The sequence below is a fragment of the Penaeus vannamei genome, chromosome 30, assembly GCF_042767895.1.
Source record: "Penaeus vannamei isolate JL-2024 chromosome 30, ASM4276789v1, whole genome shotgun sequence".
Lineage (NCBI taxonomy): Eukaryota > Metazoa > Arthropoda > Malacostraca > Decapoda > Penaeidae > Penaeus > Penaeus vannamei.
Window position 1 is genome coordinate 29,675,866 of NC_091578.1, and position 15,000 is coordinate 29,690,865.

Sequence of the window (15,000 nt, forward strand, 5' to 3'; positions counted from 1 at the left end):
TCGGGTCACATTATGGCCGAACACCTCAATCAGGTAAGGTATAGTTGTGTCTTGGGATGAAATGGATTTTCTGTAAAGTTTATGAGTGTGATCTATGAAGTTTTGAAAGCTGAAGGAAAGTTATCTGTATATTTTTATGTGGATGATACAGAAGAATGCTAATCTTTTGCAGCTCTATGGGGCTTTGGGATGGTATCGTGGTGAATTGCTCACGTTGGCAAAGGATCTGGCCACCAGACTCCTCCCAGCATTCAACACCACCACTGGCATTCCTCACGCCAAGGTTAGTTGATGCACCTCTACGTATTGACATATTTGGATGTTAGAGATTGGCGCCTCCTCCTCTTCCTCCTCCTCTTCCTCCTTTCTCCTTCATCCTCCCTCCTCCCTCCTCTTTCCTCTCCATCCTACCTGCCCCACTCCTTTATTTTATTTATTTTTTTTTTTCACTCTCTCTCTCTTTCTTCAAAGATAAAACTACTAGTAATATATCCTTTCTAATATATTTGCTTCCAGGTAAACCTCAAGTATGGCATGAAGTCTCCCAAACTTCAAGGCTCAAGAGAGACATGCACTGCCTGTGCTGGAACAATAATTTTAGAATTTGCTGCACTCTCTCGCCTGACGGGAGACCCCATCTTCGAGGAGAAGGCCCGGCAGGCAATGGACTGTCTGTGGAGTCAGCGACACAGGGGCAGTGATCTTGTTGGAACAGTGTTAAATGTTCATTCAGGTAATTTCCTGTTAACTTTGTTTATTCACTTTATATGTTTATTTTTTTATTTGATTGTTTTTTTTTCTGTCACAAAATAATATGTAATAAAGCTAGTTGTATTTGTGATAGAGATGAAATCTAGAGTTTTAATGTGGAATGGAGCTGTGGGATAAATACATTATTGGATGTATTTTTATGTAAAAATGTCTTCTGATTGATATATGTGATGGAATTCATGTAAAGAAAATATGTATATTTAATAAGTTATTTTCTACCTTATTATTAGGAATGAAAGTAATATAGAATATTTTGCCTTGCTTCTCCATAGATTCCTCTTCTTACTCTGACTCGGATGAAGAAGACTTTTGAGAGGCTTAAGAAAAATCTTATCCAACCATTCTCTTCCAGGTGATTGGGTTCGGAGAGACTCTGGTGTCGGGGCGGGAATAGATTCCTATTACGAGTATTTGCTGAAAGCTTATGTTCTTTTAGGAGACGAAGGATACCTAGAAAGATTCAACAAGGTATTTGGTCATTTAGTAAATCCTCCTTTTCATTATATATAAGTCTGTGTTGGAAGTAACAAAGCTAAAATTGCTGATCATCATCATCATCTTTTGCACTTTACATCATTGGAAAATTCATGAAGTTAAAATATCAAGAAGCTCTCTTTTTTGTGTTTTATTATACCAAGAATATGTAGTGTCCATGTTTGATTTTGTATATATAAAAATTACATTTTCTTCTCAGCATTATAGTGCTGTCATGAAGTACATAAGCCAGGGCCCCATGCTCCTGGACGTCCACATGCACCGGCCTCACACCACATCACGCAACTTCATGGATGCACTCCTAGCGTTCTGGCCGGGGCTTCAGGTAAACGAAAAGCTTGTGTTTTTAGCTGGAATGCTGGTGGGGTTACCTTATGATTTTGCAAAGGGGAGTTACCTAATGGTATTTTATCATCTTTCAAGTTGTCATATCAGGTAAATTTTTTGAAAAAATGGTAGCCATATGTGAATACAAATTAAGTAGAAATTTTGTGTGCATAGTAGTAGTGACAAAATTATGATAATAGTAACAGCAATATTAGGAAGTTAAAAATCAGAAAACCTTGAATGTTACTGATAACATTGGAATGATTTTTCCGTACATGCATATATTTATAGACAATAATGCACAAAATGACATCATTAACATCAGAATTACAGTTCAGTCATTGCATTAACCCAGTCACGCCGGGGTACATTTTGTAGCCCAAATTAAAAAAATCCGGGAAGCTACAAAATCGGCGGGCGGAGCTTCCCCGGAGTCTGTCCGCCCGCCCGGCCGCCCGCCGCTTTTGCCGCGGAGCACGGCTCCGAGACAGCATCGCACTGGCGGGCAGGCCAAAACTGTTTATTTTTTCCTTGTGTCTCATATATGTGACACCCGGGATGGATGGGTTAAGAGTAGGTTCAGTTTATCTTTATGAACAGGTTTGGACCATGATTTAAAGGGGGGGTGGATTGTGGTGATCTGAATGATTATTTGAAGTTTGCTGGTATAGCTTTTGCATGAATGCATATAATCTCTTTCCTATTTTTCTTACTGTCTTTTTTCTTCATTATCTTCATTTTTCCCATTTATAAAAAAATGTTTTTTTTTTAATCTATAGGTATTAAAGGGAGACATCAAACCAGCCATTGAGACGCATGAAATGCTGTATCAGGTGATACAGCGGCATAACTTCCTCCCTGAAGCATTTACAACAGACTTCCAGGTGAGATCTTAACTAGATTTATTTATTTCTTCATTTTTATTTTATTTGTTTTTTATGGAATAAGAAACTTGTGTTTCTCAAAGGGAAAGAAAGAGGTATTCCTTGAGATAATCTGTTCTAAATAGATGTAGTTACAAAAGCATTTATGGTTGCATATGCATGTATAAGTATAATTTAAATCATCTACAGGTTCATTGGGGCCAGCACCCATTGCGGCCAGAATTCCTGGAGTCAACATACCTCTTGTACCTGGCCACAGACGATCCCTATTACCTGCGCGTGGGGGAACAGGTTCTACGCTCTCTACAGAAGCATGCCTGGGTCCCTTGTGGTTACGCAGCAGTCAAGGACGTGCGAACCGGGGTACACGAAGACAGGTAGAGAATAATGTGGATTTTGGTCTTGGAAGGGAAATTGGTTAAGGTTTACCTAAAAGCCTTCCTCTGTTTTGAAGTGGAGGAGAAGAAAGGTTTTCTTATTTCCTAGTGCTTATATTCTACAGAATAAGTTGCAGTGATGCAAAGGGTTTGTTTTGGTTTTAAAGAGTATTATTGCTGAAAGGAGGAAGTGGGTTTTGCTATTACAGATATATCTTGATGGAAGTATATAGCAAATTAAATATTATTGTAATTTAATGGTTATTAAGTAGATTATTGAATCATGTTAGTTATATTGGTGATGCCCCTTTTAGTAGTGTTCATTTATTGGGAAATGTGATATTTAGAGGATCATTGTTATTGGAAATCTTGAAACCACTATCTTGGTATCAAATAGGCTTTTATTTAAATATATTAATGCAATTTTCTCTATCAGTGCATTCTGTAAAATTGTTTGTCAAAATTTAGCTTACAAAATGGAAACCACACAAGTTAGCTTGATTTCTAAATGCATTTCACGGTTGTCTCATAATGTATTAAGATGCTTGACATACCTGTGTTGAGGCAATGGTCTCTTCTGCCTGACAGGATGGACTCGTTTGTGTTGGCGGAAACCTTCAAGTACCTGTATCTATTATTTGCCAAGCCGAGTGACCTGATTATTGACCTGGACCAGTTCATCTTCACCACTGAAGCTCATCTGTTGCCCCTTTCTCTGGCACGGCTTTCAAACCTCACTGTTGTTCCGGTGAGTTTCTGGGCTTCTATGGCTTGTAAAGAATTTTTAGGGATAGTCTCAGGTTGGTTGTTGTGTATAAATTAAAATGAGCTGTCATGGAAGTTATAACCTAATTGTTTATATATTTCATAGGATAATGTAGATAGTCATTTCTATTATTTCTGATGCATATTAGTACTAATTTCCTCTGCCACTCTCAGGGTCCTGACAACCAAGACACGGCACAGGACAGTGATGTTGAGTATGCAAGGTCCTGCCCCAATGCCCACTACCTCTTTCCTGGCCGCCATGAGTTTGCAGAGACTATAAGGCGTCCACTGAAAAACTTTGTCAATAATGTGTGTCCCTCCCGAAAGACCATCAAGAGAAAGCTACGCGCCTCAGAGTTTCAGGCAGGGAATAGCCGACACATGGGGCTCCTCAGGGACATGGGCATTACTATTATGGCGCTACCTGATGGTCGTGTGCAACTACTGCACACTTCCTCAAATGTAAGTTATAAGAAAATTTTTCAGTCAGATTTTAGTTTTTATGATGTTTTTTTGAGGGGGGAATAGTCTCGTAGGATAAAAGGCAAGCCCTTCTTTACTTTGCAAAGCATGTAATGCTTGTCTTCCCCCATCCTGAACAGGCTAAGTCATCTGATGATGCAGAGGAAGGGCTGCTGTTCATGCAGGAGATGATTGAGCTAAGCAAACTGCAGCAGGAACAGCCTGAAAATCCCCCCCGCGTTGTGTCGTTCACCCGTTGGGTTGATGGACACTCAAGTAAAGTCACCATCCAGGCTGGCCCTGCACAATTTGGGCTTGACCTCAAAGGGGATGTGCAGGTAACTTTTTTTTGTATATTTATTACTTTGATACTTTTTCATATTTGTAATATATCATTGTTTTACTGGGGTTGGATTGGATATTTTTTCCCTTTTCCCCTTGAAATGAATTTTACATTATGTATTCTTTGTGAGGCATTCCTTCTAATTATACCATTGACAATTTCCTCCAAAGGTCAGCGGACCTGTTGTAAAGGCCAGGCATTTACGTGCCTGTGACCAATTGGAGAACGAGAAAGAAGTGCGTGGAAAAATAGTCATCATGGAGCGAGGAGACTGCATGTTTATTGAAAAGGTTGGTAGCTTTTATTACTCTATTAAAATTATATTAGAATTTATGAAATGAAGTGCATATTCAAAGTGCTGTACATAAATGTATTGAATATCATTATTGTCCTGCACTGGGTCATGAATATGGTATCTTTTTCTTGGCCAAAAGTAAATCCTCAGGGGTTTAGATTACAAAAAGCCTCTTAACTCTTCAAAGTGCCCATGTTGTGTTCATAATTGCTTCATGTATTCCAACTCCTTCCAGGCCCGTAGATTAGAAGCCCTGGGTGCCATAGGGGGCATAGTCCTGGACAACACTCCAGGAACATCTGCTACAAGTTCCCCAATGTTTGCCATGTCGGGAGATGGCACTAATGATGTCAGCATTCCTTTAGTGTTCCTCTTTTCGGGGGATGCAGAAGTGCTCCTCAAGGCGCTGCAAGACAACCCAGACCTTGAAGTTGTTCTATCAGACTATGTGGAGAAAGGTGGGTAGTGTAATTGAAACCCATAGTCTGTACATCACTAAACACAAATACAGTAGTAGCTGTAAAATTGAAATGAAGAGGCCAGAAAAGAATACAAAATCCAAAACAGTTCCAGTATAAATGTATTCAAGGGGACGCATATCAATTCTTGGTATTCCCACTGGGTTGAGTCTTGTTTACATTGAACAGGAAGGGATTTTGTGTTTGTCTTTGTGGCTCGATTTTGTACTCCCTTATTTGAAGTACGTAAGTGCTTGTGAACAAAGAAATCTGTGGGAGTGCCTTGTGCTTTTTTTTTTTCAACTAGTTAGTGTAGTTGTGTTGTTTCCAGGTTTTAAGCTTGTGTGATTCAGATTATTTGATGTTAATTCATTGTAGTAGATTAGTTTACTGCTGTAGATGTATTTTTTTCTTACTTTCACATTTGTTGTTACTTATTTTCTTGTTTGTTCTTGATTTTAAGTGCATTTTCCCTTTTTTCCACTATTATTGTTGTTGATCTTATGGATTTATTTTCAATTTCTACAGATTGGGGTATCCCTAAAGACATTTGTTCTTACATCATCTATTTGGAAGAGTTTGTGTTCTTGACACCTTTGCCTTATGACATTTGGAAAGCATACTTCAGACAGCTTATACCGAATGGTGTATTGACTGAAGAGAGAGACGAGGTGGACATAGCTTCAGAGAAGGAGGGCAGTAACAAAGAAGGGTCAGAGAGTGATCATTTAGAGGAAGGTAGGGCCAGAGCTCATGGGGATCACTTTGACTGTATAAAGCTTGGGGAAGATGTAGCAGACTCCCCCAGAGAGGCTAACGGACAAGAGGTAGAAATCATGGACGATAACACTAGATTGACTAATGGGGAAAGCGAGAGTCGTGGAGAGAAGCATGTGGTCAAGAGTTGCAAGCCCATCGAGGCGAGGGAGGAAGACGAAGCTGGGCATCAGGTGAAGTCAGAGGGAGGGAGTCATTGCGCTTCGCCTGCCGGAGAGGAAGGAGACGGAGTAGAGAAAGCCCTGGCAATTAATTCACTCGAAGAAGGTGCTGGATATAACAGCTTGGGTTTGACTCCATAACAAGGTGAAGGTTGCATGGTGTGTGGGAGGTCTGGTTTGTTTTTAAGTGTGCTGGTTTGGTTTGAATTGGATTGTTTGGCTGGCCCTCGTCTCTGTTTATTGACTACCAAGATTATCTTCTGTGTTTAAGACTTCTTGTACAAACCTTATTGAATATTCCATTTCAGATCATAACTCAATATATGGCCATGCCAGTTAGGTGTTATTTCCAGGCCTATTTGAGAAAATTCAACAAAGATTAAATTCTCATGTGAGGTATTATCATCTGCTCACCTTGTTAACTGCCTACCACCTCTTTTTCATATGTGTTTTTTGTTTGTTTGTTTGTTTGTTTGTTTGATTAATCAGCTTATGCCTTGAAAGGATTTAACCAGAAAGTAATATAGCACCAACTTAAGCTCATTTTGAATTCACCTTTTGGGAGACCCTGAAAAAATTGACGGATTTTCAGCTGAAGCAGATCATTTTTCTAAGAGAGGGATTGCAAAGCCATTGCATATGAGATTTGTAATGATGTTTCCAAATGAAAAGACATATCCACGTAAGATACATTTGACAAAATATGGTCAGTACTCATGTGAATACATTATAATGCGAATGAGGTAATCTAAAAATAAAAAGGATTTGACAAAATATGGTGAGTACTCATGGACATGTGATATAAATTATGTAATCCAAAAATAGAAAAGGTGAATAATTGAGATGAAGTAAACATCTTGAATGACTTTAATTTTTGTATCTGCATTTTGAACATTGAGCTCTGTCTTGGCTGTGTTATATGACCTTTTTTCTTCCTTTTCCTTTGAAGTAATTTTGCTTTATTAACATAGCTAACTAAGAGAAAATATATATTATACATGAAAGATATTTTTTATAATTAGTTTTGATTATTAACATAATGATTATTATAATGTTAAAATGTGAATGACAATTAAAAACAGAAGTAATAAGAGAGAATCCTTCCAAAAATCAAGGAATACGGTAAACAGGTGAGATAGGAAGGATTAAGAATTGTAGAGCCTTCTCTGTGTAAACTCAATCATTTAACGAAAATTACAGTGGACATGGTATTTTTTTGCCATTGGGAGTTAAAGATTTATTCGATAGTGGGTGATATTTTTTATGGCTACTTTATGTTGGTAATAACGTTCTTGAGGCCATTCTTTAACTTGTCAAGTGCAGACTAGGAAAGACGGAGCCAAAAGTAAAGGAGTCTTTAGCCCTTGTGTTGGTGAATAGCCAGTTTGTATGCTGCCAAAAGTTGTCTTTGGTTGTATAAGCAGGCATTATTTTTATTTATTTATTTATTTATTTTGTTTTTTTATTAATAATTACAATTAGAAGTGATTTCTGGGCAAGAGTAGGACAAGACACATCTTGCCAAAGACAGAAGGACAAGGCATTGTTTGTAAAAATGAAGTAAATTTCATGCAAGAGAAATTAACCCCTTGGACCTGGATGATGATGCGGTCATGTCAAGGAAAAACTTGGGCAGCTGCCAGGGTACATGAATATGCCATCAACCGGGCAAATGGACCGCAGCCCAGGTGATGCGAGCAAACCGTCAAGAGCGAAGGCCAGGGTGATGGAAAAGACTCACCACGAGTGCACAAACCTCTTGAAGTGTGATTTGACTCATTTGGCTCTTAGAAGGGGGCTTTAGCATAATTCCCATCGACAAACAAATGTGGAATGTAAGCAGTGACTGGAAGAGCGCCCGGCTCCAAGGAGGACGCCATTTCCATGCTGTGTACCGTATTCCTGGCTGCAGTTTGTATTCCGTAAATCATCATCATCATCATCATCTTCTTCTTCTTCTTGAGATATATGACACAAATAACCCTTTTTTTTCTTCTTCTTCTTCTTCTTCTTCTTCTTCTTCTTCTTCTTCTATATTTATTACATAGAGAGATGATATGGAGTGTGTGCAAGGAAGATAAGTAATTACCGTCTGGATAAATCAAATCAAAAGACAAATATGGACATTGGAAAATGGTAATAAAGTAAAAAAAAAAGTTTACACAAAATAACTTTTCAAAGGGGAGGTACAGTCTTATCACTGCTCATGGGTGTTCGTGTACGCCCGGCCTACGTGCCACATGCCCGGGATGTTGGCCACTTACGTAACCCATTGCCCAGGGTTTTCAGCTCCGTGATTTCCGTCATGCGTCCGGATCCAAGGAGTCAATATGAAAGAAAAATTATTGATGTAAATGAGAGAAATTATTTTAATAATCAATGATACTTATCTGACATAACACATGCTGCATGATAATAAGGTTGATGTACTCCTGATATTTCTGATTGTGATAGCCAGGGAATCTTTTGGTTAAATGAAAAAGAAAAATATGGAAAATGTGTTTTCCTTTCAGTTATAATTAATTCAAATTCCCATTTATATAAGATAAGCACTGGAAGAGCTAGTGGTTAAGATATTTTTGTACATGTGTTATAAAGGTTCACTGAACTGACATTTACGGTATTTTGATCTCTAACAGGTGGCCAGAGTACTTAGAGGATTATTTAGAGTTCTGTTAAATTAGTAATAAAGAAGATATGTATATATACTGGATGTACATAAGAAAAGAGAAGAGCAAAAAGTGAGCACTTCAACTTTAATTATATTTATATATATTGCAGAAAAGAAGGATCACTAGTGTTTGGAACATTTTATAGCTGTGACTTAGTTTTATATCTGTAATTTTACAAGCCCTTGACCCTTCCAGGTAAAGGGTCTGTGGAGGAGGTAGAAGTTGATGGGAAGGATGCATCGGAGGGTGCGGGGGAGGCTGGGGAGGCTGGCCTGGAGGAAGGGGCCATGCCGCAGGTCGTCTCCATCATCAATAACAGACACCAGGTAAGAAGCTCTGGCGGTTCTTGAACTCTGAATTGAGCTGAGAAAATATAAATGATAAGAAATTTTGTGATTTCTTGTATGTTTGTGTATGTGAGGGTGCATGCGCATGAGTGTGATTGTACTTGCATGTTTATGTTTTTAACTTAATTAAATGGGTCAGTATCACTTCCAGGGAAGTGAAAGTGTGTCTAATGATGACCTAGTAACAGTGGTTGAGGGACAGCATGAGGAGCAAGCATTGTCCGTTCCCCAAGATGAAGCTCAAAAAAATCAGGTCAGATTAGATTATACTGAAGTTTGATACACAAAGTGCCAATCAGTACTCCTTTTTTTTTTTTTTTAGTAATTTATTAAAATTGTGATGATTTCTACAAGTTCAACTTTTCCACACACAGGAAATACTGAAAGAATTGGAGGAGGCTGAGACTGCAGAAGAAATCCTGGTAGCTGCAGTGAGATATGTAAATTTGCGTCAAGAGCAAGAGAATGCCAAAGGAAATACTCCATTATTAGATCATCCATCATCATCCATCGTGACAGAACTGCAGAGTCTGCTGGTTCGCAAGACAGCCTCAGACCCAAGTCTCCTGAGGTCGCTGCTGAGTGTCCACCTGCGCGAACTCATGGCCGTTTTGCAGCAGGCCACCCCAAGCCCAGCTGACTTGGATGCCTCCATCCACCAGCTCCTGAACCAGTTGTCAGCCTTCAGCACGAAACCCCCACAGGAGAACACAAAGAAGCCACTGACGACTGCCCCGGCCTCTCCCCAGGGGGCGGCACAGAAGGGGGACTTCCATGAGAACAGACTGGAACATCTCACTGAAAAAATTCAGGAAAAGATCAGAAAACTTAAGAAGAAGTACGAAGGGTTGATCCCACAGCACATAGAGGGCTTGCTCAGTGATTTGGAAGGCACTTCTCCCCCCAATACCAAAGATGCAGACAGGAAAGATGAATTATAATAGAGCCATATTTTTTGTGTGACGTTTTGATAATATAAATCCATGTTAGATTATGTTTACCATATTTGTTATCCTTATCCTTTATTTTATTTTATCTTTATTTTGTTTTGGTTTATTTATTCAGATTTATTTGGTTCAGGTGCATAATGTAATAAGAAATTACAAAGATACTCAGAATGGTGGATAAAACTGATGTTGATTCTATGCCACACTGATGATATTTCATTGCACAGACACTGACTGGAGGATGCTCAGGGGAGCTGCTTGTCACTGTGATATTTGACATTAGTGGAGCAGTCATGTTGTGTGCGGTTTGTACAGTCAAAGTTTTATTATGGTACTTTCAAACATACAAAGTGCTCATGCATATTCCTTATCATGTCTCTCTAAACTGAGGCATTTGTATATATATTGGATATGAAGGAGTGCACCATTTTCTCACAAGTTCAATAGTACTGAAAACATTCCAGAAGAGAGACAGTGAACACTGAGACAATACTAACTTAAGCCATACCTGTACAGAAGCCTACCTGATGATAGCAGACAACCATCGATCGAGTGCAGCGAGATCAGTACCAGTGACAGTTCTTGGCAAAGCTCATTTGAATTGATGTTGCGATCTCTAGGCATAACAATTCTTCCAGTTGAAAGTACGACAGAAAAGAAGACTGCTTTTGAACTCATAAGGACATTGTGATATTGCATAGAAGTGAATATGCATAGCATTCATTAGTAGGCTCCTCACCCCACAGAAGTTCAATTAAATGTAATGCCATTTCTTCCCTTTCATGCAGTTTATTTATTGATTTTGTAACATAATTGTGTAAATGTTATAAGATGTAATTTAATATGTGCAGTTACAAACAAATCCATCCTATTGAAATTTAGGCATTTGCCAAGAGCAGAGGGCAAAGAATCTTTGTTCTGGCTGATTCTCACACCTGTTTGACTCCCTGAGAGCTAGTTCCCCGACAAGGTGTAAAAGGTTTAATTTTCATTCCTGGAAATATTCATGCCTTCATCATGTGCACTTTATATTTCTCTTTTTCTTTCTTTTGTTCTCTGTTTGTCACTATCGGAAACAAAAGGTTTTAAACATTTATTTGTAAGGGAATAGGGAATTGAAAATATACAACTTTCACCTCCTTGGACTCGTTAGTTAAACATACAACTGTACCTTACCTGATGCTTTCCCTTTCCTCCCCAACCTTCAGTCCTTCCCTTCTCCCTCCCTTAAGCTTTTTCAGAAGCCATGCACCGCCACCTGGCCATGCACACTGGGTAAGCCAGCATCACATCATTATAACTTATTGTCCTGTTCTCTGTTGAACTCTCATCACATACTTCACCCATTGTATTTCATCTCTGTGGTGTATTGCTTGCAGCATCTCTCGCAACCACATTCATATTAGGTTAAAGGAAGCAAGAGGAAACCATGTATTTTCTTTTTATATCTTTGCTTTTCTTTTCTTTTCTTTTCTAAGTTAGGCCATTTTTTGTGGGACAATTGAAGATGAAGATACTTGCTTTAATGAATTCTGTAGCTTTAACATAAGTCAAAGTAGATTTCCTGTGTCATTTCACCTCTTTCACACTTAAATTGCATTCTTTCCATGTTATGGCTAATGCACTGCCTTATTCCTCATAGATATAAATTTTATAAAGAGAACTTGTTGTTTGTTAAAATAAAGAAGTTGAGGGGATATGAGCATTCCTTAATGTAGTAATACAAATGCTGTAGGTATTCCTTTATTAAACTTTCAGCCAGAACATGGAATTCACTTATGATTGGCCGTAGCAGGTGTGGGTGCTATACAGACTGGGTCTGTCTCCTGTTCCTGTGTGTATGTGTGTGCGTGTGTATCAGCAGGTGTGCACCAGTGTGTTTTTATCATAATGTGCTAGGGTTACTGTAAAAACGGAAAAAAGTTTTTAATAAAGGTTAAAGAAAATTTACAAGTGCATTTATTATTATAAAGGCCTAATAGTGAATCTGAAATGGATTTCAGAAACTTTAAATGTTACTTATTTTACTTTCAGTAAAAACTTGAGCAAAATCAATAGCTTCTTGAATTTTAAATTAATGAGAAATATTGGTTCATAGAGATGCCCTGCTATTATCATATGCTGCAAATCCTATTTCAAATTACTTTTGTAAACTTTAGTTTTAAGGCTGTTCTTACTTGAATACTCATAATGTACTCAATATACCCAACCAAATTTGTCATACACCAAATTTTTTGTGCATAGTTACAACCATTCTGTATCAGTATGGGAATATCAATAATAATAAAAATAAGTGAATGAATAAAAGAAAAGTGAAAAAAATGCACCTCACAGAATAAAGAAATTGGTGATGAGGGGAAATGAAAAGACTGTCACTGTCACTGAGAATGCCTGGTCGGCCTGCCATGCTTTGCAGGCTAAACGTTTTCATTTTTCAGTCTTCCTCAAAAGTGTATTATAGTTGATGTTTTTAATACAACCTTAATCACAAAATGATTTTCTGGTTAAGATTGCAAAAAAATGTCAAATAATTAACTTCGCTACCTGGAATTTCACATTCGCTCCTACATTAGTCACTAGAAGTATGAGAGAGTGACAACATTTCAGTCTGACATGAAAGACAATATAAGGAAACTAATATGGATTCTTTTTTTCTTTTATTGAGTGTTATTCTGTTTTCTGAATATAAAAGATATATTTCAAACTTCCTATTTGCAATAACTAGATGATCTGAGTCACACAATACAGATAGGATGCAGCAGTCACAACTTTTGTGTTCAAAAGAGGGGGGGGGGGGGAAATTATTTTCCTAGTCTCTAACTTACTTGAGTTTGTTATGGAACTTATGGAGCTTCACAGTCACAAGAAAAGTAACCAAACACACACATTCCAAAGAGAGTAGTGACACAGCATGTGTGGAATTTCCATAATAATAATCCTTTTACATCCTTTAAACAAAGGCATTATCTCCACAAAGGTAAACTTTCTGCCTAGAATATGTTCAACATAATAAAATGTAACCTAAAAGTTATTCACTTCTCTGCTATGGTTCGAAAGATATAATATTGCATAATTCTGATAACAGTACAAATTTCTTCCGTACAAAAACATCAAAACACTTTTTCTGTAATCTGAAAATAATGGCTACTCAACCCAATGCTGCCAGGAACATGCAATGTTTCCTGCAGTATTATTTTCTGAAATGTTTTTACACACACGGCTCCACAAGTGACCGAGGAGTAAATCAGTTGACCTACATGACCTGACCTGATTTCCCTCTTCCTTGAGCTTTGGGGATTTTTTTCTAGTGCTATTAATATTGATGTTGTTATCAATACTGGTGATGTAATTATTAGTGTTTTTAAGAATACAAAAAGCAATATAAAATTAAAAAGAACATTTCTGAAGAATCAAGGAAAAGGCTAAGCAGGTGAGATAGGTAAGATGAGTAACTGACTCCTCAGTGACTAAGCACTTGTGGAGACAACTATGTGTACATGCAATAAAGATATTGAACTCACTTTGGGTACGACATGTACGTACATGTCATCCCCGGTGGCACTGGGTTAAAAGCAATATAAACTTTGTATGTTCCTGGGGTATTCAGATTACAAAAGACAGTTCTCCAATATGGATTAACTGAATAAGCACTACATTTAAGTAAATTCTTAACCCATTTGCGACGGGTGTCACATATACGTGACTTCTGGAATAAGGACCATGTCCAGGTGTCCCACCGGTGCAATGCTAGATCGGAGCTTGCACTCTTGCACTTTTTGTCGCCCGAGGCGGGCGGCACACAGACAGATTCCTGGATTGGCCTGTGTGCTGATTTTGATACCACCCGGAAATGAGGATTATCACCCTCCAAACGGACCATCGTGGGTGGGTTAAGGTCCATAAACACATATTGGGCAGAACAAGAGATTGACAGAAATAACATTTTCCATAAAAATTTCCAGAACTATTAACCATAAAAAGTTTCAAAGAATGCTGCAACTTGGGGCCTAATATAGCCATACATATAGTTCCAAGAAGAGTCATTTATAATGTTTGCCACAAAGTACTTGAGGAGAACACATTACTCACTTTCTTCTTCACTTCCACTAGTCTTGTCTTCTTCACTCTCATCCTCACTAGAATCTGTTTCCTCAACATATACCACAGGTCTATTTGGATTTTCCATTAAAAGATCATCATCATCATCGTCATCATCTCCACTTTCTTCATCACTTTCGACATCATCTTTCAGCTTTATTCTCTCAAGTTCTTTGCTTGCCTCCTTCTCATCTTTCTCCTCATCTTCATGCTCTGAAAAGCCTGCTGGCCACTTGTTGTTTTGCACTATGTACCGGATGTGGTCCTTCATCAAAATGCGGACAATTTCAGCCCTCACTTTGTTGCCCTCCGGGATGGGCTCTGTCACTACATAGTCACCTCGCTTGATCCACACATGTTTGCGGAACTTGTGTGGCATGGAGACTAGGAACTCCTCCCCATCTGGTGTGGTCACCTGAGTTGGAAAGGAAATCGATGAGTAGCTGAGAGCCAGGAAAATTTGTTCATTTCTAATAATGGCACTATTTGGCTTGAAAACAGCCTTATGTTATCTATACAACTAGTGTATAGGTAATCACAAGGCTCAAAAATAAATATCTAAATAAATGTGTACTTTACTCATTCACTGATGTGCAGGATTCATGCTAAACAAGAAAACACAAGAATCTGCCGAAAGCCTTTATGCTCTATTGTTTTTGTAAGGCCTGAAGAATATAACCTAGAGGGCCTTGTCATTTTCTTGTTTAAATCCTTTTCCCATTGTTATTTTATTTATCACATTCTCACTATGATTAATAAAGTTTCAATGTATATACTGACAAAAATATGTAAGATGGGCACATAAACACTCACCTGGT

The 15,000-nt window shown here is 38.2% G+C and overlaps 2 protein-coding genes across 8 annotated transcripts in view; one reads left to right on the top strand and one right to left on the bottom strand.

Moving 5' to 3' along the window:
* The window catches only part of Edem2 (ER degradation enhancer, mannosidase alpha-like 2), a 19,378-nt gene extending 7,344 nt beyond the window's left edge, over positions 1 to 12,034 (top strand). The window contains exons 4-19 of one of the 6 annotated variants that reach the window (XM_070143437.1): positions 1 to 33; positions 173 to 283; positions 517 to 733; positions 1,124 to 1,239; positions 1,466 to 1,591; positions 2,373 to 2,477; positions 2,667 to 2,854; positions 3,443 to 3,602; positions 3,794 to 4,084; positions 4,225 to 4,422; positions 4,598 to 4,717; positions 4,958 to 5,180; positions 5,709 to 5,918; positions 8,986 to 9,116; positions 9,277 to 9,390; positions 9,512 to 12,034. The exon at positions 1 to 33 is cut by the window's left edge and continues 163 nt beyond it. In XM_070143437.1, coding sequence (XP_069999538.1) covers positions 1 to 33; positions 173 to 283; positions 517 to 733; positions 1,124 to 1,239; positions 1,466 to 1,591; positions 2,373 to 2,477; positions 2,667 to 2,854; positions 3,443 to 3,602; positions 3,794 to 4,084; positions 4,225 to 4,422; positions 4,598 to 4,717; positions 4,958 to 5,180; positions 5,709 to 5,918; positions 8,986 to 9,116; positions 9,277 to 9,390; positions 9,512 to 10,078 — 2,910 coding nt within the window. In that variant the 3' untranslated portion in view covers positions 10,079 to 12,034. The remainder of the gene's footprint in view (positions 34 to 172; positions 284 to 516; positions 734 to 1,123; positions 1,240 to 1,465; positions 1,592 to 2,372; positions 2,478 to 2,666; positions 2,855 to 3,442; positions 3,603 to 3,793; positions 4,085 to 4,224; positions 4,423 to 4,597; positions 4,718 to 4,957; positions 5,181 to 5,708; positions 5,919 to 8,985; positions 9,117 to 9,276; positions 9,391 to 9,511) is intronic. The other 5 variants (XM_070143431.1, XM_070143432.1, XM_070143433.1 and 2 more) reach the window with 5 other exon arrangements.
* The window catches only part of LOC113823376 (probable RNA-binding protein EIF1AD), a 6,878-nt gene continuing 3,692 nt past the window's right edge, over positions 11,815 to 15,000 (bottom strand). For both annotated transcript variants that reach the window (XM_027376003.2, XM_027376005.2), the window contains exons 2-3: positions 14,996 to 15,000; positions 11,815 to 14,597 (exon numbers count right to left, since the gene is read on the bottom strand). The exon at positions 14,996 to 15,000 is cut by the window's right edge and continues 149 nt beyond it. In XM_027376003.2, coding sequence (XP_027231804.1) covers positions 14,166 to 14,597; positions 14,996 to 15,000 — 437 coding nt within the window. In that variant the 3' untranslated portion in view covers positions 11,815 to 14,165. The remainder of the gene's footprint in view (positions 14,598 to 14,995) is intronic.